Here is a 25,126-nt window from a genome sequence, read left to right as displayed (position 1 = left end):
GGAAGAAGAAGGAATAGAGGAAACTGCCAGCTTACATAAGAACTTGTCAATACTACTGAAAAAAAGAACATGGAGGGCCAACCCTGAGTAAGAAGGATGGCCTCCTAAGCAACATTACCACAGGGATAAATTAGAAGAAGGGCCTGATTGAAGGAGAACAAAAACAGGGACATATTCCCTGCACTGATGATCAAAATAGAAATGAGCAGAAGGTGGTAATAAGAAAGAATCAGGTTTAGAAACAGCAAGTTTCTAATGTGTAAAACAACACATATTTTTCAGGAAAGGAAAGGAAATATCAGAGAAAAGAATGGTCAAGGAAAGGCCTGAACATGCCAGAATGAAGGAAATAAAAAATGGTGTGACCTTTCTCTTGTGGTCTAATGTCTCCTAGTCATCACAGACAGATATATATAAACACTTATTTCTTAGAGATTTTAAAAGTACGATGACACTATTGAGGTTCCGTTGCACAGACTGAAAAGCAGTGATGAGCAAAAGAGGTAGCAAGTGCAGGTATAATGTGACAATGGACAAGGTTCTAAATAAAACTTTGCAATAAATATAATAATTAAAATATTGTAATAAATAGAAACACACAGCTGAAATTTTTTAGCCATACAAAGTAAAAGAGTGTGAAAGAACGTGGTGGGCCTCCTGGAGGGTAGTAGAGCTGCAACTCATACTTCATATTGTTTAGACATGGGCGCAGGATTAGAGAAAAGTACCCTCTAGTTTCATTAAGAGGTTTTGCTTGGAGGCAAAGGCAATTCGTCTACTGGGACTTAAGGCAGTGGCACACAAATTCTGTTCCAATCCAAGAAACAGCAAGTTAGATAATGCAAAAAAATAAGCAAATTAATAATATGTATGCAAATAAATCTGCAGTAATTCTGGTTCTGTAAACCATAATTTCTATGACAATTCATTATCAATGTAACCAGCAGTACTTAAATGAAAATAATTATTTTAAAAATCACATTTTTAGGGTATTGTTTTATCTTCTGTATTTGTTTTTAAGATTTTTCTACTACCCTGAATGCTGATGAAGATGTGTAGATCCAGATGTTTCATTTTCCAGCTGAGATGGAGGCTGCATAGTTACCCAAACCTTTGTGTGAAGTTAACAGTGAAACATACTATTTTTTTATTACTTTGGTTACTAGAAAATAACAGGTCCAAGTAACTGAACTTCTGTAAGCAGCACTCCACTGCATATAATCCTAGATAAGTATATAATCTGTACAAAGAAAATGTACACCCAAATAAGCTTTAAAACAGTATTCATACAGAGGTATTATTCAATAGGAAAAGAAATCCATTAACATGATGCAAAGAAAAAGCAAATCATGTTCTCTCAATAAATGGACCAGATAAGATGCCAGTTATTGATTTAGTCTGGGATACTGGAATACTAAATCTTCTTCTGTATCCAAGCACAGTTTATCTTTTGGAACTCCCATGGTGATGTATTTTTATGTTTAAAAAATACGAATTCTATTTAAGAGCAAAGACTTATATTCACATAACCAGGTTCTCTTTAGCTACTGGGAGAAATTACTATTTTTTGCTGAAATTTTCTTGCATAAATATTGTCTTTTAGATTTAATATTTCTTTCCATTGGTGCCCTCCAGGCGTTGAAGCATTGTTATTTTATGTCTCTACAGTGTGATTTGATGATACAGGCCTTCTAATTCCTCTTTCTACTTCAGACCTTGTTTCCTATGTGTATTTACTATCTTGTAAAATATTTTCAAATAGAAAGGTCAGCCTGTCACTACACAATGGTGGGATATAGAAATAGGACAATGACTGAAAATGCTGTCTTCCCAAAGTCAGTCAGGGGAGTGCAAATGTGACCTTGGACCCACAAACAACATTTCAACTGTAATATAAATCAACATAATAGCTATTTCCCCTGTGCTGCATGTCACAAGAGTAATAGAATAGTTTTTTGTGAAACATGAGGTCAGAACCACCCTCTAATAAAAACTATGCAATTGGGTAAGTACTTGTAGGAAATGTAAGAGACTACATTTCCTCTGTTTATGGTCATACCAAGAGGTTTCAGAATGAAGTGGGTCTTCATGACTCATGTACTTATGTACTACTAGCACCAAAAAAAGAAGTTTAAAATGGTGCCTGAGCATGCTGAGGCATTAGCACCAAGCTTCCCAAATCTGTTTTTCTTTTTTAATAGTGTATTTAGCAGGAATGTTGCAATGTACCTGCAAAATATGAATAATCCCATTAGGACAACATATGATAGTCTTCAAATACACCAGATGAGTGTACCCTATTTACAGTAGACAAAACCAAAATTATGCACATAGATAAGAATTCACAGACCCCATATTATCTTCTTGAGTGTTCCTGGAAATTATACAAATAATATCACATAATCCATAAAACTGCAACATTTTAAGAGGCTACTGTCTTTTGCTGCTTGCTCTGCTCCTTATATAAGAGTTTGTATGGAAGTCTTAGCCATGCACAGGGGGCCAGGAATGCAAAGACTGTATTTGATGATTCAGAGGTCATTTGTCAAAGTACTGACATCTAAATTAACGTGGTTGGATTCTCAGAAATGATACCTTAGAAAAGATAAAAGATTGACTAACACAAAGGGTTTACTAGATCACAAAATACTGCCAGAAAGCTCATGCAGAATATCAGAGCAACTCAGGAATTGGATAATTTTGAGCATACTTGTAAACAGATGATGTGGTCAGGAGTCACGTGGTCAGGATGCAGGACTAGTCAGGGGATACAGATGTCAAGGTGACCCTCACTAGGATGATAATGAAAAAGTGGAGTTAGCTTGCAACATGAGACTTACGACATGAGGTACAGCTACAGGTAGATATTCTTCTACCTGTAGCTGTACCTTATTCCCTGAAAAAAGTGGAGGAAAACCAACACATGATCCAATGTAATTGCTGTCTGGGCTATGTATTTCCTTTGTATCATTTACAGTCTCAATATATCATATTGTAGTAAATTCAGACAACTGAAGCAAGGAAAAATATTAGCATCAATTTTTTAGTATATGTAACTAGTCTTAATTTAGCATATTTCTACCACTGGTTGGGTAATACAACCAAATTAGCTTTTTTTAATCTGTGGTTTTCAAGAGATATCTAGTGTTACCTATGCTAAGTGTCCAAAAACCCCTGGTCAGAGGGAATATAAAATAGTAATTTCTAATAGCTACTTATATTTGATTTTGAGTTTTTGAGCTCTTAGGTCCTATTTGGGCCATATTTTTATATTGTGTGAAAGAAGTGCTAAAAGCATAATAAGTAACAACCCTATAAATTCTTATGTAATTAAAGGACTCCTGAAGGAGTTTTCAGGAAAGTTAATAGGGATCTTACAACAGAATTGTGAGAGCTGGTAATAATTAAGTTTCATTTTCTGGAAAAAAAAAAAAAAAAACACTTGGCAAACTACTCTAATGCTCTACTAGAATGTTGTTTATTTACTTTTGAATTGAAAATAAAGTGTACCAAGAATTCTATTTCTGCTTTTTGTAAATTTGAAACTGAATATGATTTGACAACTGCCTGTCCCCCCCACAAATGAGTAAGTGTGAAAATCTATCCTCTAAACCCTTTTACTGTCTGCCTTCAGAAATAATTAAATTATTTTACATGCTTAAATCAATTCTTATCTTGTGCACATTAATAGGACACAACTGCTGAGAAAACTAACCAAAGCAAACACATTTTTTGAAATTTAGTATTAAAAAAACCCTTAATTTCTGCGGGAATTATCTTTTGTTTTTGAATTAATCCAGGAAATTTTAAATGCAATTTTCATTGCAATGATTTTTTTTTTAAATACAGATATTTAGGTAGTATTTATTCTTAAATATTCTCTGTCTTTAAACGAAGCAATTCTGTTGAGTAAAAACTATGTCTAAAAACTTAAATCAACAGAGATGGAGTCTCACTTTGTTACTCTAAAACCAGCCACAGTAGGAAAGGAAAGAAAAGTTCAAATGCACAACTTTGCATCACTGCCAAAATACACGAGCTCTATCTCAGTGAATAGAGTCAGTTGAATCCCACTGTGATGATGGAGTTCAGGCTGCAAGAAGAGTTCATGTTGGGCTGAGTCTGCAGTACCACCCTAGAATGCAATGTGCAGTATCTGTTCTGTATTCCCTTGGGTTGGGAATTTATAGCAAACAGTGCTTTTGGGAACAGTGTTAGCAGCTGAAATACTGCAGCACAAAGTGCCCTCCCAGTAACTCTTAGCTACTGCCACGGTGCACACAGATAATAAAAATAGAATCTTGCTTGTTCATCTGAAGTAGTTTCTGAATTCAAGTGATTGTAAATAACTCTAAGCTAAACCTGATGGCCAATTGAAAATTTGAAAACAAACACAAACAAACAGACATTTACCTCAGAATTTCAAGCTAAAGAACTCAGCAAGATAATAGAGGCAAGAGGAATTTCATAACAAGATCTCAAAAACTCCTTGTCTTAGAGAGGGAGCAAGTATTTTTTCTTCTTTAAAAGCTAGTGTCTGTAGAATAACATATAAAATTAATTTATGCACATTGATAAAACTAGAAAAAGTGTTTTTATTGCTGCAAATGGTTTTTGACTAAACTACTAGCTTATACTTTGTTGCAATTTATTTATTTTCCTAAGGCCTTTATTTTTTTTTAACATAGTATGAACTGTTAAACAAAGACCTGAAAATCATGTGTCTTGCCTCTGTTCTGAGCATAAAAATTGCTGGGTTCTGATTTATGCCCTATTTAATATTTGTAGCTTTATCAATGCTACTGCTGTGCACTCTGTGGTGACTTTGCCTGACTACACCTTAACATCTCGGTCATGGAAAATGGGGTAAGCTATACTTCCATCAATTTGACTCAGCTTGCCTGAGTCATTCCCTTTAAAATTCCTATTCAAAATTCACTTCTTATTTCTGAATGACAGAGTTTTGAAATGTAGCAATTTTTAAATTGATTTTCTTAATTTTATTAATTGCAGTACTTATACTTTTAATTTGTCCCCAGTCAGAAAATCAGTTTATTTCATTGCATCGTACAGCAGCATCCAATAGTAAAACATACAAACTGTTGCAAACCTGATTTCTAGTATTAAGAATGGGTAATTTTGAGGCTCTTTCACAAGTTCATGGCTCTTGTGTTGTATGCATGTGAATGACTGCAATGAGAGGACGTGTAGGTGTATGTTCTCAGCTGCAATCCCTAGGGTGAGGGAGCGTCTCATCCATGTCTCCGGCACTCTAAAAAGTTTGGGTGGCCATGGACTGTGTTGCCCCTGACAGCAACCACTCCTTGGGTTAACAAGGGTATCATGGCTTAGTTACTGAGCCTGGGTGGCCATGTACTCTTCACAGCCTTTCTCAAGGTGATGAAACTGTGCTCCTCATTTTCCATGCAACTCTTCCATAATCAGGTGACTCTCCCAGTCAGTCCATGATACAGGCTACATACCACATGCAAGGTCAAAGCTCAAATTTCTGGTGTTCAATTTCACTAAGAAACAAATTTACAAAGAAACGATCAACTCCCAGTGCTCAGCTAAACCCACCCCATCCGTTTACCACAACACAAACCCAATATTGCCTCTGCCAGGACAGCTACCCTGGAATCTGCTTCCCCCTCCTAATGACCTTCAGCTGTCTGCCCCTCCCTCATGGCCTCCCATTTCTGGCAGGTGCTATGGGGCGGGGAAGACTTCATCCAGAACTGTTAATCACCTCCTCCCTTTGTGCTTTGTTCGGCTGACATGCCCTACTTTATATTACTGGCTTTTGTTTTCCATTGTCTTGAAGGGTGTAATGCCAAGGTCTGTAACCTCATTTAAAAGACAACATGAAACCGAAGCCTTCTCCATGGTAAAGGCAAGTGAAACAGGGCCGTATTACAGACTCCTCTGGCATCATAATGCAGTCCTTCTGGGGAATGGTAACCTGTTGGTGGATGTTTACCAAGCCTTCAAGAAAGGCATGGTGTGCAGTAGAAAAGTATGCAGTAAATTAAAGCAATAAAATTGATACATTCTAGAGGCTACTTGGTTCTACCTTGTCTTTTCAGGCGCAAATCAGACCACTGCTATCTTACTCTCTGCTTATGAGAATAAGATGACACTTACTTTTCACTGAGTGAAAAATGAATTGTGCTAGTGGTAGAACTCCAGGCCTGTACATCAGTGAATCTAGGCTTCCATGCTGACCTTTTCCAGCTCTGCATTTTCAAAATCAGCTACTTCAATATGATTTTTTTTTTTTTTACAACCAAATGATCTGTCTGTTCTCTTGGTTATGGTGGGTAATCCAATATCAGATACTACTTCTCCTTACAGACCTTTCCACTTTTATATCCCCATTCTTCTTATGACCATAATCATGCTATCATATACAGTTGTCACAGAAGTGGAAAGAATGTCTCCTGCAGCCCTGAATGCAAAAGGACAAGCAAAAACCACCAAACCAACTAAAACCTATATCACAAAACCTCCAGAAACTTTTAGTGGAGGCAAGTATGTTTTGAATTCATTGTCTAAACAAGATCGAACATATTTCTAGGGTTGTAATCTGTTCTTGAGAAACACAGAAATTCCTAAAATATTGAGGGCGTTGCCAAAACCTGCTAGAAATAATTTCAACAACTTTGACCTGCTTTGTTCACTTCAGCTGACAAATATCTTTCAGATTGTGACTGTTTGATGATGCTGTTTCCTAGCAAACTACTAGTGACAAACATGAACAGTCTACATGAAAAATCCAAGGAGAAATGCAAATTCTTTGGTGTAACATTTTAACATTTTTAATTCAAGTCAGGCTAGTAAGGTAATTTCTTGGTTGAAGGAAAATGAAAATACTCTAGTATATACTTACATGTCTTTACCTCTAATAATGAAGTATTGGGATTGCCACAATGAATGGAGTAACTTTATATTTCACATTATGATAAGGAAAAGAAACATACAATCAGAAAAAAAAAATTATGGGACTAGGAGTAAATGCAACATTTTTGTAATGTGAACATGTTTTAAAGAAAGATGTGAAATTTCCAAAGAGAAAAAAAAAAAAAAAAAAAAAAAAGACACCAAACAAAAAATATTTTTTGCTTCTGTCACCAAAGCACCTTGGGGAGCACTTCCATTTGTGTAACATTCACAAGAACTGTAAATGAATAAAAGCCATAAAGCCAATTGTGCAATATATTTCTAATATATGTGTTTAATTTTAAAAAGGTGAAATCCAAAGGGAAAATAGATTTGAAAGAATTTAGCCTAATAGTCTTATGGATTTGATGACTGTAAATGTGGGGGTTCCAAAATATGAAGACTAGGGAGAAACATAATGTACACAATACTCTGATACAAGTCAAGGTCTTCCAATTTACCAAAACTTGCCAACTCCACATTTTAAATTTTCTCAAATATTCTAAGAATAATCATGAATACTGTTTGGGTTAATAACTTGAATCTTTATATTATAGCAAATAAGCTTATAAAATAGCAGGAAAACAAATGTGATGTTAGTTAAACAAAATACAAAAATGTTACATCCTCAAAGTAAGTATCTTGCTATGGGGGAACGTTACTCTTGTGTTTATTGTGGTAACATGTTGTGTCTACAAAAACTTCTTTTTCAAGGTTAGAAAGTTGTATGTAGTTGTGATCTGTTGTTTTGTGTTCTGTCAAGCTTTGAGCCTAGCCCCTGTAATAACTGAATCTTCTCAGCTCAACTTTGAATGACCTTGTACTTGGAAAATGTTTTTAAATCCTGTTTAGTCATTGTAGCTGTTCAGCAGTTAATCTAAGCACATTTTTTTTAAAGTAAGGTTAGCTTCTTGTTGCCCAAGCGTAATAGGGAACAAACGGTCAAGGGGACAATGATAAAAATATTAGGAAACAGATGAAAAATAAAAAAAGATGGTTATTAAAAGGGAGGGATGTGGAAAAAGTGAAGGCTGCTAGAATCATAGCGACTGGATAGTGAATTTATGGTAGAAGAGAACTAGGAGATCCTAAAAGCAAAGAAAAAGTAAAAAATATAAGCATGTTAGAATTGACATGATGGTCATATGAACATTTGAAAATTTAATACCGCACAAAGATAAATGACAGGAAGTACAAGATCACAAATATGAAATGACACAATACACGAGTGAAGAAGTATAAAAATTGTAAAGGCTGTTCTAAGGAGAGATGTGTTATTGATCCAGTAATTGTTGAATCTCCTTAAATCTCCCTATAACTGGACCGAGAAGACTCAAATGCAGTCTCCCACCTTTATGCTTGCATTTATCATTGTGCAGATAATATCTGCAGTAATAGTAAAAATTTTAATTGAAAAGTTATGTGAAAAATCTTGGCATTGAGTACTGTAGCCGGTCTTTACTTCTGGCAAAGGCTCGTGGACATCAGTGACAAATCAACTAGTCAGGCACAGCTAGGCACACCAAGGGTGCAGGAATCTTTCTGCTAGGGCCACAGGTGGAAGGACTGAACATTTTAATGTGTATCTTAATTCACATGGTGTGAAACCTTCTTGCTTATCTGCATGCACACACACACAAAGAGTTTTATTTCTTGTCACAGTGGTACATTCAGGGCAACTTTTCCAGAAACCATGCAGAAGTTACAATGGAGAGGAAAAGAAAACATACTTCTCTATAAAAACAGGTATAGTATTTTCGTAACAGGATACTGACATTGGTGAAATGCAAGTTAAAATATATTCTGACCATGTTTCAACTTCTTTCTCCATTTGTTTGAGGGGAAGTCTATGCTTTTTATGAATATTTTGCTTCCTATGTAGGCTACGCAATGATTTGCTTTGGCAATGCTGTTTAACCCTTTATTACAAAACCAAGTACTCTGCCTATCTGGATCTTAAACAAAGTACATTTACATAGTGGCACCAGCCAAAATATTTCACATATTTGTAAGGGTTAGATCTTTGAAATCTTCCTTTACTTTCAGTTGTAGGCTTTGAAATCCAGATCTGGGAGTGGATTTTCAGATTTCTGATAAATCTGAAAACTTCTTGTCTGAGAAAAAAGTGTGCTCATGAATCCTAAAACAAGGATGCATGATTCTATGAAGACCTAAACTAAATTCAGGTCTTTGATTCTTTGTCTTGCAATTATTATTATTTAATTCAGAGAAAAAAGAAACAAACAACCAACGAGGAAAAGGCATGAGGCATCTGATTCAGGTGTGCTGGAGCCTCAGCACCTCGCTGAAGACCCAGAAACAGCTCATTACCCCATCCATGTCTGTGAGTATCTGAAGGGAGGGTATCAGTGGATGGATCCAGGCTCTGCTCGGTGGTGCCAAGCGATAGGGCAAAACGCAACGGGCAAGAACTGACTCATAGGAAGCTCGACCTGATCATGAGGAGGAATTTCACTGCGCAGTGACTGAGCACGGGAACAGACTGCCCAGACAGGCTGTGAAGCCTCGCTCGCTGGGATATTCAAGAACGATCCTGTGCCACGTGCTTTGGGATGACCCTGCTCGAACAGGGAGGTTGGACCCCATGGTCCGCTGTGGCTCCCTTCCAGCCTGACCCATTCTGTGAGTCTGACCTGTACGGTTCACACGTAAACATCTGGACCGAAACAGAGGCAGGATACACGTGCTCCTACGGCTGAGGAAGGACAGAGATCCCTGGATTCTCAGGCATTTCTAACATCCTTCGCTCAGCACCTTGGCTGGACAGCAGGTGCTCCTGGCCCTTGAAGCAGCAGGCGGCAGACGCCCTTGGGCTGGCGGTGGCAGCGCGGCTCTCCCACGGCGCCGGTCCCCGGCAGCGTCTCACCCCCGCCCCGCTCCGGCACCCGCATGGCGCATGCGCGGCGCCGAGCCTCGGGCGGGCGAATTCAAAGGTGCCCCTCGCCCCTTCTCCTCGCCGGGGTAGCGGTGAAGCTGTGACGTCATTGTACCGCGTCCTCTTTCTTCCCTGCGGTTTCCGGCGCTCGCCCGCGCAGTGAGTGCGGCCAAAGTTTTCATTTATGTGGTTCGCGGCGTCTATTCTCCCCTCTTTCCCCCAGGCGCGGGCGGGCGGGGGTTGCCTGAGCCCACTCCGCCGGGCGCGGACCCTCCTCTCCCCTCGCCGTCTCCGCAGGAGGAGCGGCGAGAGCCTTTCGGCGATGGCTTCGGGGGGCTCGGAGGCAGCGACACAGCGGGTGGCAGAGCTAGAGGAAGAGCTGCGGGGTCTGGCGGAGCAGCTGAGCCGCTGCCAGGTACCTGAGCGCGGGGCGAGGGCCGGGCGGGCGCGTCCCGCTTGGGACCCCGCGCGGGTTCGCTTCTCGGTCGCAGCGGGCGAGGAGGGGGAGCAGGGCCGCGGGCCCCCGGCGCCTCCGAGACATGAATTAAATCGGGCTTGGGCCCTTGCCCTGCATAAAACCACCTGTCCTGAAGCTGTTTTGTTCACTTTTCTAGAGGCCACGGTTCGCTTGAATTGAAATAGCAAAAGTCCCGAGATACTGCCTTGGCAACTTCGGTGGGCGGAAATGAACAGTCAGAGGGATTTTAGAGAATTTTAATTTTTGAAGGAACCTTTGGTGGTAATTTCGCTCCCCCAGCCTTGCATCAGGATTAAATATACCCAAGCTGTTTCTGAGAGGGTAGGGCTTAATGAGTAATTATGGGTGTACTTTCAAAAGTTCCTCCTCTGAGTCTCGCCTTGTGGCCTCCCTTCATTGGTACTCTTCCCTCCTTTTTCCAGTTGGTCGTTCATCGCTGGTAGTTAGGTGTACTTATTAAAAAATATAAAAACATTGGTAATGTGAGGCCTTGTTCTAGAAATCATCGAAAATTCTCTGCCAAACGTGAATTACACCAACAGTACATGGCAGAGAGTGAGGTGACACCTAATGATGCTGGCAGCCGAACAGTATTTTCACTTTGGATGTGGTCTTCTTAAAGCCTTGAAGGCCTGGGCTGATGAAACGGTCAGAAGAAAGCATCCATCTGAAAGTTAGTAGAGGTTTCTTGCTTCAAGCTGCATTGATACATATGACAGTTGGTGTCAGATTCCTGCCGTGGGTAGAATTTCTTGAGAAAACATGTTGCATAGGAGATATGTGGGGAGAAGGAGCTGTCCAAGTGAAAATCCTGTTTGAAAATGCTGAACAATGCTGAATGTTTAGGGGATATCTTCAATGTCTTGTGAGAGAAGTTCAGGAAACTCTCAATAAAAACATAGTTCACTCTTCCTAGTATGCAGATGTGTGCTGTTAGGCAGAATTTGGTGGAGGCGGAAGGAAGCCCTGTACTCTACTTGTTTGCTAGTTGAACATAAAAACTTGCAGCATGTAGTATTTTTGAAGAGCATTATCCATACTAGAAACTCTGAAGAAACTGTGCAAATCTGAATTTCTAATCGCTTTGGTAACTTGATGTGCACAAATTGTAGTTAAGCATCTGATTTCCCCTTTGGATCAATTTCAATTATGTTTGCATTTCTACTTGTTTTTTGATGAACACATGGATTCCACGGGTATTAAAGTCAACAAAGTATTTTGAAATGTATTTATTTTAAGTTTCTTACTTATTATCTTGCCATTCTTGGGTTTTTGTCTTTTATCAGATCAGATAGCTTTCTTTGAGGAAAGCAGGCAAAAAAAGAACAGGAAGCTAGTTACAGCTTTTGAAAACAGAACCCGGTCTGTAATCTCTCCAGCTCTAGGTAGAATCCAGTATGTACCAGCTTTCTAATGCCAGGGGATGCATGTGTTCAGGATATATTTCAGATTATTAATAAAATAAAAAAGAAAGTGAAGAGCAATCTTTAAGTAGAGATTCTCTGGAAGTACTGCACTGTAGACATGCTTTTCCATTTCATTAGTCCATCAATACATTTGACGCGTTTAAGCATGTGTATGTTACATAAAGAAGGGGGAAGCCAGATTTTAATACAGAAAAGAGGTGATAGCCTCATCAATTAGGCAGGTTTTTCAGTATAGCATTTCTCTAAAGTGATTAATTTTGTGAAGAAGTTTTGTGAAGATACTCTGAATTTGAATGGGAACTAAAATGGCCTAATTACTGAGTGGACTTCAGTAAAATTCTTCAAGTGGTTTGAAAGTCAACTGATGAAATTATTTGTAGATAGTTAGTCCATTTTAAGGTAATATTTCAATTACTTGTCTTTGTAAAGACAAGTAATTTGAAAGCATAAATACATATGGGTAATGTTAATGTTGTGTTTTTCTAGCATCTTATCAGTTGAAATATAAAGTTGTTGCTGACCAGATAATTTCTTTAGTGTAATTTCATTTCATCTGCAGTGGTTTGCTTAATTTCCTTTAGATCTAAGAACTTCTTTTGTTTCTGTGCTGTCATGTTAATCAGCATTGTGAAACCATTTAGATTGGAACAGAATTCTTGAGAGCATCTATCACACTCCCCCTTAGAACAGATTGCCCAGGTCAATGCCTAGTTAAGTTTTGAGTATTTCCATTCCTGGAGATTGCAACCCCTCAGGACAACCTGTGGAGGTGTATCCCAATAAAAGTGTTTCAGTTTCTATTCAGATTTTCTTTGTCTTCTGTTCTATGCTTTTGGTTAGGGTTGTGTCTTCTATAGAGTGCCTTAGCAGGCGTTTTGGACAGAAAAGTTATCCAAGTGACTGATAAAAGAGTTAGTGAAGGGTTTAAGTTTCACATCCGCACGTCACTGGATAAAGTTGCCCAGAGGCCTTTCCCTCTTTTTCCCTTTTTCTTTCGGCTTTCCCCTTTTCTTCTTCTTTCCCTTTTTCTCTTTCTTTCTTCTTTTCCCGTTTTTCTTTTCGTTTCCTTCTTGCCCTTTTTCTGGCGGTGCTTCTGTCCCGTGTTTTTCTTGCTTTCTGCGTTCTTCGCGGTCCCTGTGGCTTTTTCTTTGCTTCTGTCCCTGTTTCTTTCTCGTTCGTTCTTCTTTCCCCTGTTCTTCTTTTCTTTCGGCGTGCCCTTTTTCTTTTCTCCTTGTTTCTTTTTCGTTTTTTCTTCTTTTCACCCTTTCTCCCTTTTTCCTTCTTTCTTTCTCTTTCTTTCTTTCTCTTTCCTTTTCTTTCCCTTTCTTTCTTCTTTTTCTTTCCTTTCTTTCTTTCTTTCTTTCTTCTGTCCCTTGTTGTCTTCGTTCTTTCTTTCTTTCTCCTTTTCTTGCTTTCTTTCTTCTTTCCCTTTTTCTTTCTTTCTTCTTTCCCTTTTTTCTTTCTTCTTTCTTCTTTCCTTTCCCGTTTCCTTTCTTTCTTTCTTCTTCTTTCCCTCCCTTTTTTCTTTTCTTTCTTTTTCTTCTGTCCCTTTTTCTTTCTTTCTTTCTTTTTCCCTTTTTCCTTTCTTTCTTACTTTCTGTCTTTCCCTTTTTCTTTTTTTCTGTCTTCTTTTCTCTTTCCCCTTTTTCTTCCTTTTCTTCTTTCTCCCTTTTTCTTTTCTTTCTTCTTTGTCCCTTTTTCTTATCTTTCTTTCCTTCTTCCCTTTTTCTTTCTTTCCTTCTTCCTTTTTTCTTTCTTTCTTTCTTATTTCCGTCCCTTTGTTTCTTTCGTTTTCTATTCTTCTTTCCTTTTTTCTTTCTTTCTTCTTCTGTTTTCCCTTTTTCTTTTTTCTTCGTTCTTCTTTTCCCTTTTTTTTTTTTTTTCTTTCTTCTTCTTTCCCTTTTTTTTCCCGTCCTCACATCGCATCACTGCATTTCCAGAAAAAACCTTCCAAGCTGAAATCTAGTTTAGTAGTTTAAGGGCACACCAGAACTAATGGATTAGTCTTAAGTATTGGTTGAGATATTATATTAGTCTTTTGGATATCTTTTCCCCCCCCAAAAAAAAGACATTTATCAAATGATTTGGGCTAAAGTTTTGATTGGTTCTAAACCGAATTGTTTTAGCAAGAGATGTATGTATACAAAAGTGATTTAGCATCTGAATAATTTTTGCCATGTTTCTCTTCTACACACCTTCTTGGACTTTTTATTCACTGTCATATGAACTGAACTTGTGAAATTAAATCTTTACTGTGTACTGGAGCCTGTTGATATGGGTCTGTTGGCTAAATACATGGGAGCCTTCTTTGGCTAGTGAAGCCCCTGAGTCTTAGTGGAAGTATTGTGCGTGCTAGCTTTGCTCTAACTTCAGGTATTTTAGGGATCTACTTCTGAATAATGTTTGTTTTCTGTGGCAGAATTTTGGAGAACTTTACTCTTCTAGTCATCCAGGATGGTGGGCTTTATGTTCAAAACAATGCTTTTATTCACATTTATTCTGTTTTTTTTTTTTATGGTAACAATTCCCACAAAGTAAAGGTGCCTACAAGAGTCATATGTGATATTCTTAATACTTCTTTGTGTGTGTGTGTTCCTTTTTTCATTACTTTCTAAAGCTGAGGTTCTACTACTAAGTTTTGACTTCTGCAGCTAAAGTGGGGTACTATTTAATATTTCCTTTAATACTACTCAAACAATTCTAGGATTGTCAATAGTAATAATGAAGATCTTGGAGTGGGGCCTGTTAAAAGCACAATTTTCTTGCAGTCACTCTGTGAAAACTGACATTGACATATAATTTTGTGGTAAGAAAGCTAAAGCCAAATTTTGTGATAAGAAAGCCAGATCAAGAAAATAGTCCAAAACTCCCAGATTGTCTACTGAGAAGCCTTATATAAAGCTAAGGAGGTGTACCTCTATAGTATGCTGTTTTGGTAAAATTATGATTGTGTCTGCAATAAGACATTTTGTAATTATTTTTAATTTCAGTGACTCTTCTTATTTTATTTGAGAATTACTTGAGAAATAAAGTTATGGTTCCTGAAAACAATTGAAAACAGAAAACTGTTTTTTATTTTTAAATTTCTTGTTTTCTTTGGCACCTTTTTACATTTCTGTAATAGGCTTGATGTTATTGGAGGGCAGTGGAAAGATAAAGGTCAAATAGTAAGCCATGTCACATCTTGTCTCTAATACTTGTATTAACTGCGGTATTCTATCTCAGAGTTTTATGCTACTGCCTACCACCTCAAAATATCAATATCTTCATTACCTATGTTCTTATTATTCTCAGGAGTTTTTGTTTTTCCTTGGTGTTGAAAAGATCTGGCTTGTGTCTTACCTTCATTTTATTTTCCTTTGTTATTGTATATTTTTGGGGGTGGAGCAGATGGATTTGGTTTTTTTGCAAAACATGATGGCTCCTGGTATAGGAAATTAATCTGCTTTTGTTTGCTTCTGTTTTTTCACTTGTGCTTGTTTTGATTTTGTTGGTGGTTTTTTTTTGTTTGTTTGTTTGTTTGTTGTTTTGGCTTGGTTTTTTTTTTCTTTTTAGTAAAGGGGATGATAGATCTCTGGAAGCTCATTCTATGGGTGGAATTTCTGAGCCAAGATTACTTTCTTTAGCTTATGTGCTTTCTCTTTAGTCTTGTCTATTTCTTTAAACCACCTGTTTGGTCTGTAGATTCATAGCATATTTATTCCTTGGTGTCCTGTAGGGAGCTTCTTGGGGTGAAAGACAGTTCATTTGGGGTAAAATGATGTGTATTGCTAAACTGATGATTCATGTTCTTGCTCTCAGGCTCTTTCTAGAATAGACACTTTCGTACCCCCCTATTCTGTAACTGAAAATGTAGGAATAGTCCTTCAAATACTTGCTTTGAACAAGGCAGTAATTCTGGGCTGGATTTTCCATGTTGAGCAGTGTCCTAGATTGATGGTAATACAAAGAGTTGGAAGAAGAATAGGTAATATGGCATATCTTTCTGCTAAAATGATACTGTATTTTCCTTCCCGAGGACTTTCTTTTGTAACTTCATAGTTCTGCCAAAGCTGAACTACTCTTTTCTTTTCCCTGCATAAAAATTCATTTATTATTTTTAGGGAGGTCTTGTTAGTGTTATCTGCTGTAGCTCATATGCCTTTTCTGTCAGTGATAGTTGTAATTCCTAATCTTCTACTGTATTAGCAATTAAGTATGCTATTACATGGTACTCTGTACAGTCTAAAAAGTACAGCCTTCCAACTGGCAGCAGTCTGCAGACCATACAGTTCAATCAAAGAAACCATACTATGTATGGTTTTCAATTTACAAATGCAATTAAAAATAGCTAGTTCACCATTAGTCAAAAAGTTAGGAACTGATCAGTAATCCATTAAAGGTTCTGCTGCAACAAATTCACTGGTAGCATTTCAACACTTTTGTCAGAAGGTGCTGAATACAAATGAGGAATAAAGAGGTCTTCCAGTAGCTACTGCTGCTTTTGCTTCTCCTTATTACCAGGGATTGGAAAGAAATGTGTATCTCTAGGCATTTTTGGGTAAAAGGATCAAGATAGGTGTTTGCTACTTTGTGGGAAGTAGCAGAGATTTCTATTGCTTCCCGGCTTGTTTCATGCTGTGTTTCCTGCTTGTTGTGAAAAGTTATGCATAGATCCATTTTAGTCTTAATGTCCTGTTTTATGGTGTGCTTGAAGAAAAATAACAGTTCTTTGTGGGCAGTGAAACTGTCTAGTTTTGATCACTTTTTGTGTCTACTTGCCATTATTAGCACTGTAACAGAAAACATTTAATTAGCTGTAAAAACGGGTGCATTTATTCATTCATTCTTGAGAAATATAATATCCAGTACACACACTGAAAATGTAGCCATGATGTTATTGATTTATAGGTAGTTTTAATACCCCCTTCTTTATTTACAAGTAAACAGGAAAAAACCTTAACTAACACACCAAGACATTGTGTTACTTCACAACAGGTGACTAGATATTGCAGATGCATGTTGATGATACCTATTAGAAATGTTTTCAATCAATATCAGGGAATTGAAAGTAACAATATATTTAAAAACCTCAAGAAAACCAGAACACTAAAACATAGTTCTTCCAGGTGATGTATTTTTATGTTGACTTTGTTCTTGTCCATCCACCTTTGTGACCAAAATTGAAATTTTTGTAAACTACCAGTATGAGAATTTGAGCATGTCAGTATTTCTTCTAGAGTAATAGTTGATATTCATCCTGTTGTTTTGAAATGGTGCAAAGTGTTTAGTTCTTCCATTCATTAAATGCTAATTTCTTTTATTAGTGATTAAGTCAAGACCACATATTTATTGGTGCCAAGGGATGCCAGCTGTTTAGTGCTGTGGGTGGTTTTTTGTTATTTTATACTCTTATATTTTGCCATAAGGAATGTAAATCACATGAGTCTGATTAGTACACATGTTGTTAGTAAAGGCCTTACTCTTTTTGTATTACGTATGGAAGTAGTGTTGAATACCTAAGTTTATTTTCTTCCACTTTATTTTACTTCTTGCAAATTTTAGTCAAGTGTAGTGAAATTTTTTCATATCTGGTATTCCTTTTGAAAAATAGTGGTTTAAAATATAGAAGTAAATCTGAAGACTGACTAAAAGTGAGATGTAAAAAAAAAATATATATTTTTGCGCTTCACAAAGTTGATCCCTATTTAGTATATGTGTGCGTGTGAATGTTTCAGATTGGCCCAACATGTCAGTGGGAATTTAAAATTTGGTGTAGAGATTATAGAGTCACAGAATAGCTTGGATTAGAAGGACCTTTAAAGATCATCTAGTCCTGCCTCCCTACCCAGGAATGTATTTCAGTAGGTCATGTTGCTTAAAACCCTACCCAACATGTCTGTGAATACCTCAGTGATGGGGGACCTGCAATCTTCTTCCATTGCCACACCACCTTATTGTCCACTTTCCTCATGTTCAGTCTGAATCTATACTTAATCCAAATTTAAATATTTTTAAATTGAAAAGGATACATTTTAAGATTGTTAAACCTTTTCCTGTTACTTGAGACATTGGTAAAGTCTGTCTTTCTTACAAGCACTTTCTTAGGTGTTGAAAGGTGGCAATCAGGACCCTTGTATGTATTTTCCAAGCAGCACAAACCCAATTATTTCATCCTTTTTTCTCAGGAAAGGTGTTAAAATGCCTCTGATCAGTTTTTTGGCCCTGCTATGGCCCTGTGTTGATATGGCCATGTCTTTTTGGTGCTGGGCTCCACAGAGCTGGACACAGTATTCCAGGTAGGGTCTCACAACAGCAAATAAGAGAGGGAGAATTGTCTCCTGTGACCTGGAGTGCACCCAGGATACAGTTGTCTTTCTGGTGTGCAAATGAATACAGTTAGCTCATGTTCAGCATTTTGTCCAGCATTTCATGCAAGTGCTTTTCCATTCAATCAATTCATTCCACAGTCTGTATTGATAATGGGCTTTGGCAATCCCAGGTGCAAGACCTTTCACTTCACCCTGTTTCACCTTTGAGATTTTCAAGCCTGCTGATGTCGTTCCCTCTGGATGGCATCCCCTCCTACTGGTGTAGAAACTGCAGTGCTCAGCTTGGTACTGTTTCTATCATCATGTAATTAGGAAGATGTTAAACAGTACTGTTTTCAGTATAAACCCTGGAGGAACACCACTTATGATTGGTTTCCTTGTGGACACAGAGCAGTTAACCTTCTGGACAGGGACATAGACCCTTACTCATCTAATAGTGCATCCATCAAACCCATTAGTTCTCCAAATAAATGGCAAGAATGTTGTGGGGGGGACTGTATCAAAGGCTTTATGGAAATGGAGGTAGGTGACATCCGCAGCCCTTCATTTATTCACTGATGTAATCACAGGTATGGTTTGCCCTTGCCTGTATCTAAGTACCCTCTTGTCGCCCATGCTTGTCATAATGTACTGGTTTGAAAGCAAGCTAGTGAGACATTCCAAGTCAGAACTACAGTTTAATAGGAAAATTAAAATACAGGCAATTGTACAGAAACAGTGTCATATTCAGGACACTGACACCCTGTCAGTCAGTGTGGTGGTAGCAGTCCAATTAAACGTTGTACGTGATTCTGTTGAGGTGGTGATCCTGTAGAAGGGAAATAAAAGTCCTTTAGTCTTTTTCTAAAGGTCCAGTGATGGTTGTGTTGCTCTTGTCCTCTGGGAATACAGTAGGTAGGGCTGCCCATGGTGTTCCAAACCTCATATTATATCCAGGTAGGAATGCTTTCCCCTGGACGGAGCATCTCACAATGGGATGATGTAATTTTTGAATCATGCAATGAGGCTTGATGGCCCATTAGCAGAAATAGCACCTGGAGGGTGTTATCAGGGATGGAGGAGATAAGGAACACTGCTAAACCTGTTTTACCAGCTTATGAAGATGGTAATAAAATACATACTTTTGGTTATATGTAACATTGTAACCTGAGACACCTGGCTTCCAGAAGGACCTGTTTCATGATTTTACTGGGCAATGTGGTAATACTTGCAGATTGGTGATTCTCATGATCTTTTTTACTCTTTTTAAATAAGACATGAAATTCCCTTTCATCCAGTCATGAGGATTTTGTCTGGCTGCTGTAAGATAGACATGAATGCAAAAAATACCTGTTACATGAACAAACTACTGCTTTTGTCAATAAAGGAAGTTGCATTTTATAAGCAGAGATTTAGGCTCTTATGATTTTTCCAAATGCAGTGAGGAGGCCTCTAGAACACACTTTGATGTGTATGTTTACCATGTTGTTACATATTCAACATGGAGGAGGATGACTGCCTGTAGCTGGTCTAGTTGTCCTGTCTGACTGTTTTGGTTTGGGAAGAAGCTACACTGTTTTTGAAGAGTGACTTTAGATAGTGTTCTTGTCCTGTACTGTTATTGAGAGTGCACTGTTTCAACTATTTGAAGTTTAGCTCACAGCATAAAAGGTATGCAAGTATTCTTGTATTTGTCTGCAGTTTTTTTCCACAGGTTTTGGAAAATACTACAATGCCATTTCAGGTGCAATTGAAATAATGGACCCAAATTGCACTTGGTTAGTTGTGGTAATACAGAGGGAATATACCCAAATGGATGCATATGGTTATATTGTCTGTAAAATAAAATTATTTAAGCATTCCTGTATTCTTGAATGGATTAAAAATCACAAGTGCATTATGATTTTATTAATCCAGTGCATAGCATTTAAACAAAATTAACTCTGAGAGCAATTCTGAAGCTTTAAAATGATCCTGTACTCTCAGGTAAGTGATAGAATTGTTACAATAACTCTGAATTGTAGCACTTACAGAAAGCAGTTATGTGACTTGGAAAATTCATGTCCTACCCAATTCTCTTCATCTTCTGTGTAAATTACTTCTATGACTGCAGTTACTTTTATTGAAGTATTTTAGAAAGTTATAGCTTGAAATGAAAGCTGGCAGATCACTTATTCTATCCTTGATGTAGAAAAAGATTAAAAAAAAGCTTTTGATTTCTCACAAGTTCTTCTTTTTGAAAAGATTTCCTGAATTTATCAAGTGCTGCATCTCCAATATTGAGTACTCAGAAAAAAGCAAGTGCTGGTAGAAGGCTGTTCTAGTGAATGAAGGGAAACAGAGCATCCTCTGTGCTCGCTGAAGAAGAAAGTAATTTACTTTTTGCTATTCAGTAAGGGTGGCATTGTGTGTGATATGTCCAGGTCTGTCTGGTAAGTTCTGTCTACAAGTGAATTGATGTTTTCTTTTGTTCCTTCCTCCAGTGATAGTACTGATCTGCCTTCAGTTCATTTTTTACCATGCTACGACCAAGAAGTACTTTGTGTTTCTTGCCACAATTAGCCAGTTGTTTATGCCAATCAAGAATATATCATGAAATTACCTAGTAATGTTTATTGCTGTCTTTTTGTTATGCTGGTGAACTAATCTGAGATTATGCTGATTAAATCATATGTAAGGACAGTATGTTTAGTATAAATTGGGTGGTATTTTTGCTTAGAGCACTATTAGGCCATCAGCATTCTAACAGCTACACTATATTATTTTTATTGTGCTTGTTTGCGTTCAGCAGAGTAATGAGTAAGGATTAAGGATTCAGTTTCTAAGGAAATGTGTGTTGGAGGGTGTGTCTGGGTGTATATTTACCCACAAATGTTAAGTAAAGCAGTATACTACATTGTCCCTTTTTGATTGAAAAATATGTTTGTTGCGAGAACTACCAACAGAGACAATATAACTTACCTTTGAATCAAAAAGTATACGTGAAATATACATGAAACTTTTTTTAATATAATGCATTTACATGTTGATTGTGTCTCGCTTGTACTGCAACATTAAGGATTTGAGGGGATGGGGGAAAATACTCTTGTTTGCTGATGTTAAAAAAAAGCAGTCTGGTCAAGTCGCCTACAGCCCTCTTACAAATTTCTACATGATAATTAGATTTTAACTAATGTATACTCTCTGTGAATGATTTCTGTGAACTTGAAAATAACACAGTATTATTTTAAGAGTCTGAGGTTCTAAGTTTTCTTGTGAGCTACTGATCAGTCTTCTAGTGACTTTTTAGGTTGTTGAAAAGCACAGCACCTCACAGATAGATTTTTCTAAACAGTAAGAATATTTTTGTTGTGACTACTCAGCAAGATATGGTTGTAAAGACAATACTTCTTATTTAGGAATGTAATATGGAAAACTGGAAAGCGCAAAGAAATACTGGCACAGTGGGTCAAGAGAGTCTGAATTGATGGTATGCAATAGCGTAAGTTAAAAAATCTTGCAAGACATCAAGAAAGAAGTAAGTCTTGTCACTTGCATGTGGAGTGTATATATCACCTTGATAAAAGACTTCAGTTGTTTAGTTGGAAAAGTATTAGTCTATCCTTGCTGTTCGGGGAGCCCAGAACAATCCATAGACAAAATTTTCTTGTAGGTTTTTCCGTGCTTATACCAGCCAGCCAGGTTATTTCATGCATTCCCTTCTCACACCCCATGCCATGTAGTATTTTGATTTCCATACAAATTTTTCCAGCCTGACAGTCATGTGTTTTGAACTACTCAATTCATAACACAGAAAATTATTGGCATGTAATTGTTATAGAGTTATTATTAAAAATTAACAGCAGACCAGTAGCTCCCTCTGTCCTCCCTCCTGCTTTATTTTCCCACTTGGGGATATGGACTGATTAAAGAACTAAAATGAGAGTTTGTATCTTATGTTTTTGTAGTGATGATTGGAGAGGCAGGGGATGTGGAAGATGCTGTTTGGATTGAGTGTGAAGAGGTTGGGGTTTATATTTTGTTTTTGTCATATAAGAGTATTGTCTTTTAGATTTGAGAAGATGAATAATAATAAGTGAATAATAATTTGTAATGCTGTAAAGATTTAAGGTATGATAGTAACACTTAGCAGTAATTGACATGCTTAGAAATAAATACAGCGAAACACAAAAAAGAGTACTGATTTCAAATTGCAGGTAACTGGGATGCTCGATGTATGAATTTATGTTAAAGGAGGGAAGTTTGTCAGTTTATCCTTGTTCTCAGCACAGTACGTGATATACATCTAAACAAAAAACTAAACTTATTGTAAATGTAAAACCCAAACTGTTATAAGTGTATAGTTTCTGTGAGGTTAAAAAAAACAAAAAAGATACTGCTTATGCTTTGATACTTATTTTACTGCTAATTTAAAGTTTTGATTTAATAAATTCAGTATAATTACTTTAAAAACAATATGCCAGCTAATTCTCCTTGATAAAGCTGTATTAAAAACACTGAAAAGATTTTATGTTTCCAAGTTTCCATTAGATAAATAACTGCAATATTGATAGAGTTTTTGGTATTTATGATATCAAATAGTGAAATAGTTATTCCTGGAATTTCCTTCCAAAAGGAAGATAAAATATTTTGAATAAGGATATTTGTCTTTCTCTGCTTTTTGTAAGTCAGAGGCATTCTTAGTTTGATTTCTGCTGATGTTTTATAAATTCACAGCTTCACTTGAAAGCAAATACTTGTGCTGTAGCTAGTTATGCCTTATAATGTCTGTTAACGGCTTATCTTTTGTCAGTGTTTCTGAGTTTGCTCCCACTAAAAATCAGTAAAAAAATATCCAGTTTACTTTGCAAAGAACACATTTAAAGCCTAGGGCTGTCTGCATGTGTTTTTGTCTTTCAGTATGATGTCAGTCATTTTTACTGTAGGCTGAGGGGAAAAATGTCTCTTTTCAGGAATACACAATGTGCTCTTTTCAGAGTATTTTTGTTCTTGCATGCAAACTTAATTGCAGGGTGAACATCTTTATCTGACATTAGATATGTTCTAAGTAATGAGTAATTTTTGTGGATGCCATGGGACAGAGAGAAAGAAATGGCCAGTGTTTCTCACAGTGGCTTGAGAGAAGTTTTAGGGAGCTGGAAAGGTGTGATAACTTGTTAACTACAAACAATTTGCAGGTGATGTTTTTGTACTTCATTTTTCTTTTTCTCTCAAGTACAGTGTGTGATAAAGATGTTTCTGTTAGTTAGCCAATAGAATAGAATCTGTCATATCACTGTATAAAAACTGCGCAGTTCTTTTGAATAAAGTCCTTCTTTGCCTTTCTGCGATCCTGCCTCTCACCTGTTCCTGCCCCGACCTGAGCACAAGGGTGACAATTTTTGCTAGCTTTCAAATGACACCTGTATTCTGCCTTTTATATAAGATCTCAGCTGTTCAAGGTACACTCTCCCTGACCTCTTGAGTTGTTAACGTGCGCTTGAGAAGGCTGAATGTTCTTTGGGTAAACTGAAGATTGATACATCCCAGGCCTTGACAGCTGCAGTGTTTTTCTGTGCCAGCTTCAGACAGTGTAAGTAAGCAGTCTTTTTTCCATAGAAATTGTTTGGCTCCCAGGGCCATGCAGGGAAAAGCTTTACCAAGTCCATGAATTCTGCCAAGGGCTTAAAATGGCTGTTTAAACTTCTTTTCGTCTTAAACCTTAATTTCTAACTCATACTAATTCTATTATAAAAAATACTTAATTAATCATATTACTGAGATTTAAATTAAATATCCATTAAAAAGTTTGGCATGTTAAAGAGAAGAAATCCACATATGATAACTCAACATTCTTTGACTAATTTCTTTGTAATACTTTGTTGTCTTGTATATTTCTGTGTAAACTTTCTTTTTGTGAAATAAAGTTCTCATATTTTTGACTTTGCATGAAGTCGTGTTTTTTGTGTTTGATTGTGTTTTTGCTTTACTGATAGCATTTGAAGATGCATTTGCATCTTAATTTTTTTGGCAGAAGTACACTTAGGCAGGACATTGCTTAATTTTGTGGGCATTTAGAGAAGTTAAAGTACATATTGGGTGCATAGTGAAAGGCATATGAGGATTTAATTTAGCCTATCTGTTGATATAATTTCAGCATTTTTTTATAGTTCTGTGTATGCTCATTCATAATTTGCAGTAGTAGCTTTAAATATCAGTTTGTCATCATCAAAAATAAACATGTATTGAAATATCATTGTTTCGCAGTTTTGGAAATTCCGCAGTTTTGGAAGTAAGTGACTTTTCACTTACTTCTATAGGATTTGTGAAGGCTTTGGTTTGTGTTTGTGGTTGAGGTTGTTGTTATTTATCATTTAATGGACACCTTTAAGCCTGTTCTGTGTAGCTGTTTCTTTGAAGTTTGTTTAGTGGTCATTCAATATTCTTTATTACAAAGAAGATTTTTTATTTTACAATTAGGATGAGTTTTTTAATGTTGTTTCATCTACTGTTCTTTTAGCACAGATGGAAGAGTTGTAGAACTTAGTTATGTAAGGAGTGGCAATTTCACTGACATGAGTACAAATTTGTGGCTGATTTTACACTTCTTTGGACAACTTAAAGTATCCTGTTTGTGGAATAGTTGCAGGTTAAATCAAACTGCTTGTTTAGTTAAAAGAGATAGTTTGTACCCAAATGTTTGTGTTCTCCTTAGGAATGTTTGTTGAAATTCCGTATTTTTTATTTATATTATAAGGGAGAGTTTGGAAAGTTTACGTGGAAATTCAGTGGTCAGAGGCTCAGTACATGCTGTATACTGAGAAAAACTATGGGAGGAACGTGAAGGCATATTTGTGATTCAATACGTATTGCTGGTATTGTGGTTTTCCATTTTTTTGGCTTTTATTTTGTAACAGAGGAAAGCTGTGCTCAGAAGTATTCGTCTAAAAGTTTTGCCCTATTCCATGTTCTTGGATTGTCTCAAACTGTTTCCCTGCTGGGACCAGAAATGTATATGAATCTGCATGGCAGGACAAAAAGCAGAAATCCCTGCTTGTTGGGAGTCTCATGGTGTTGGATAGTGCTTCTTAGATTCAGATGGAAGTCCAAGGGTCAC

The 25,126-nt window shown here is 37.1% G+C and overlaps 1 protein-coding gene across 1 annotated transcript in view; it reads left to right on the top strand.

Annotated features, from left to right (window-relative positions):
* The first annotated feature begins 9,892 nt into the window (after window positions 1–9,892).
* CNTLN (centlein) overlaps window positions 9,893–25,126 on the top strand; it is a 181,750-nt gene continuing 166,516 nt past the window's right edge. The window contains 1 exon segment of the mRNA XM_050987362.1: window positions 9,893–10,250. Coding sequence (XP_050843319.1) covers window positions 10,020–10,250 — 231 coding nt within the window. The 5' untranslated portion in view covers window positions 9,893–10,019.

The sequence above is a fragment of the Serinus canaria genome, chromosome Z, assembly GCF_022539315.1.
Source record: "Serinus canaria isolate serCan28SL12 chromosome Z, serCan2020, whole genome shotgun sequence".
Classification (NCBI taxonomy): Eukaryota; Metazoa; Chordata; class Aves; order Passeriformes; family Fringillidae; genus Serinus; species Serinus canaria.
This window is presented reverse-complemented; position numbering and strand designations above follow the sequence as displayed.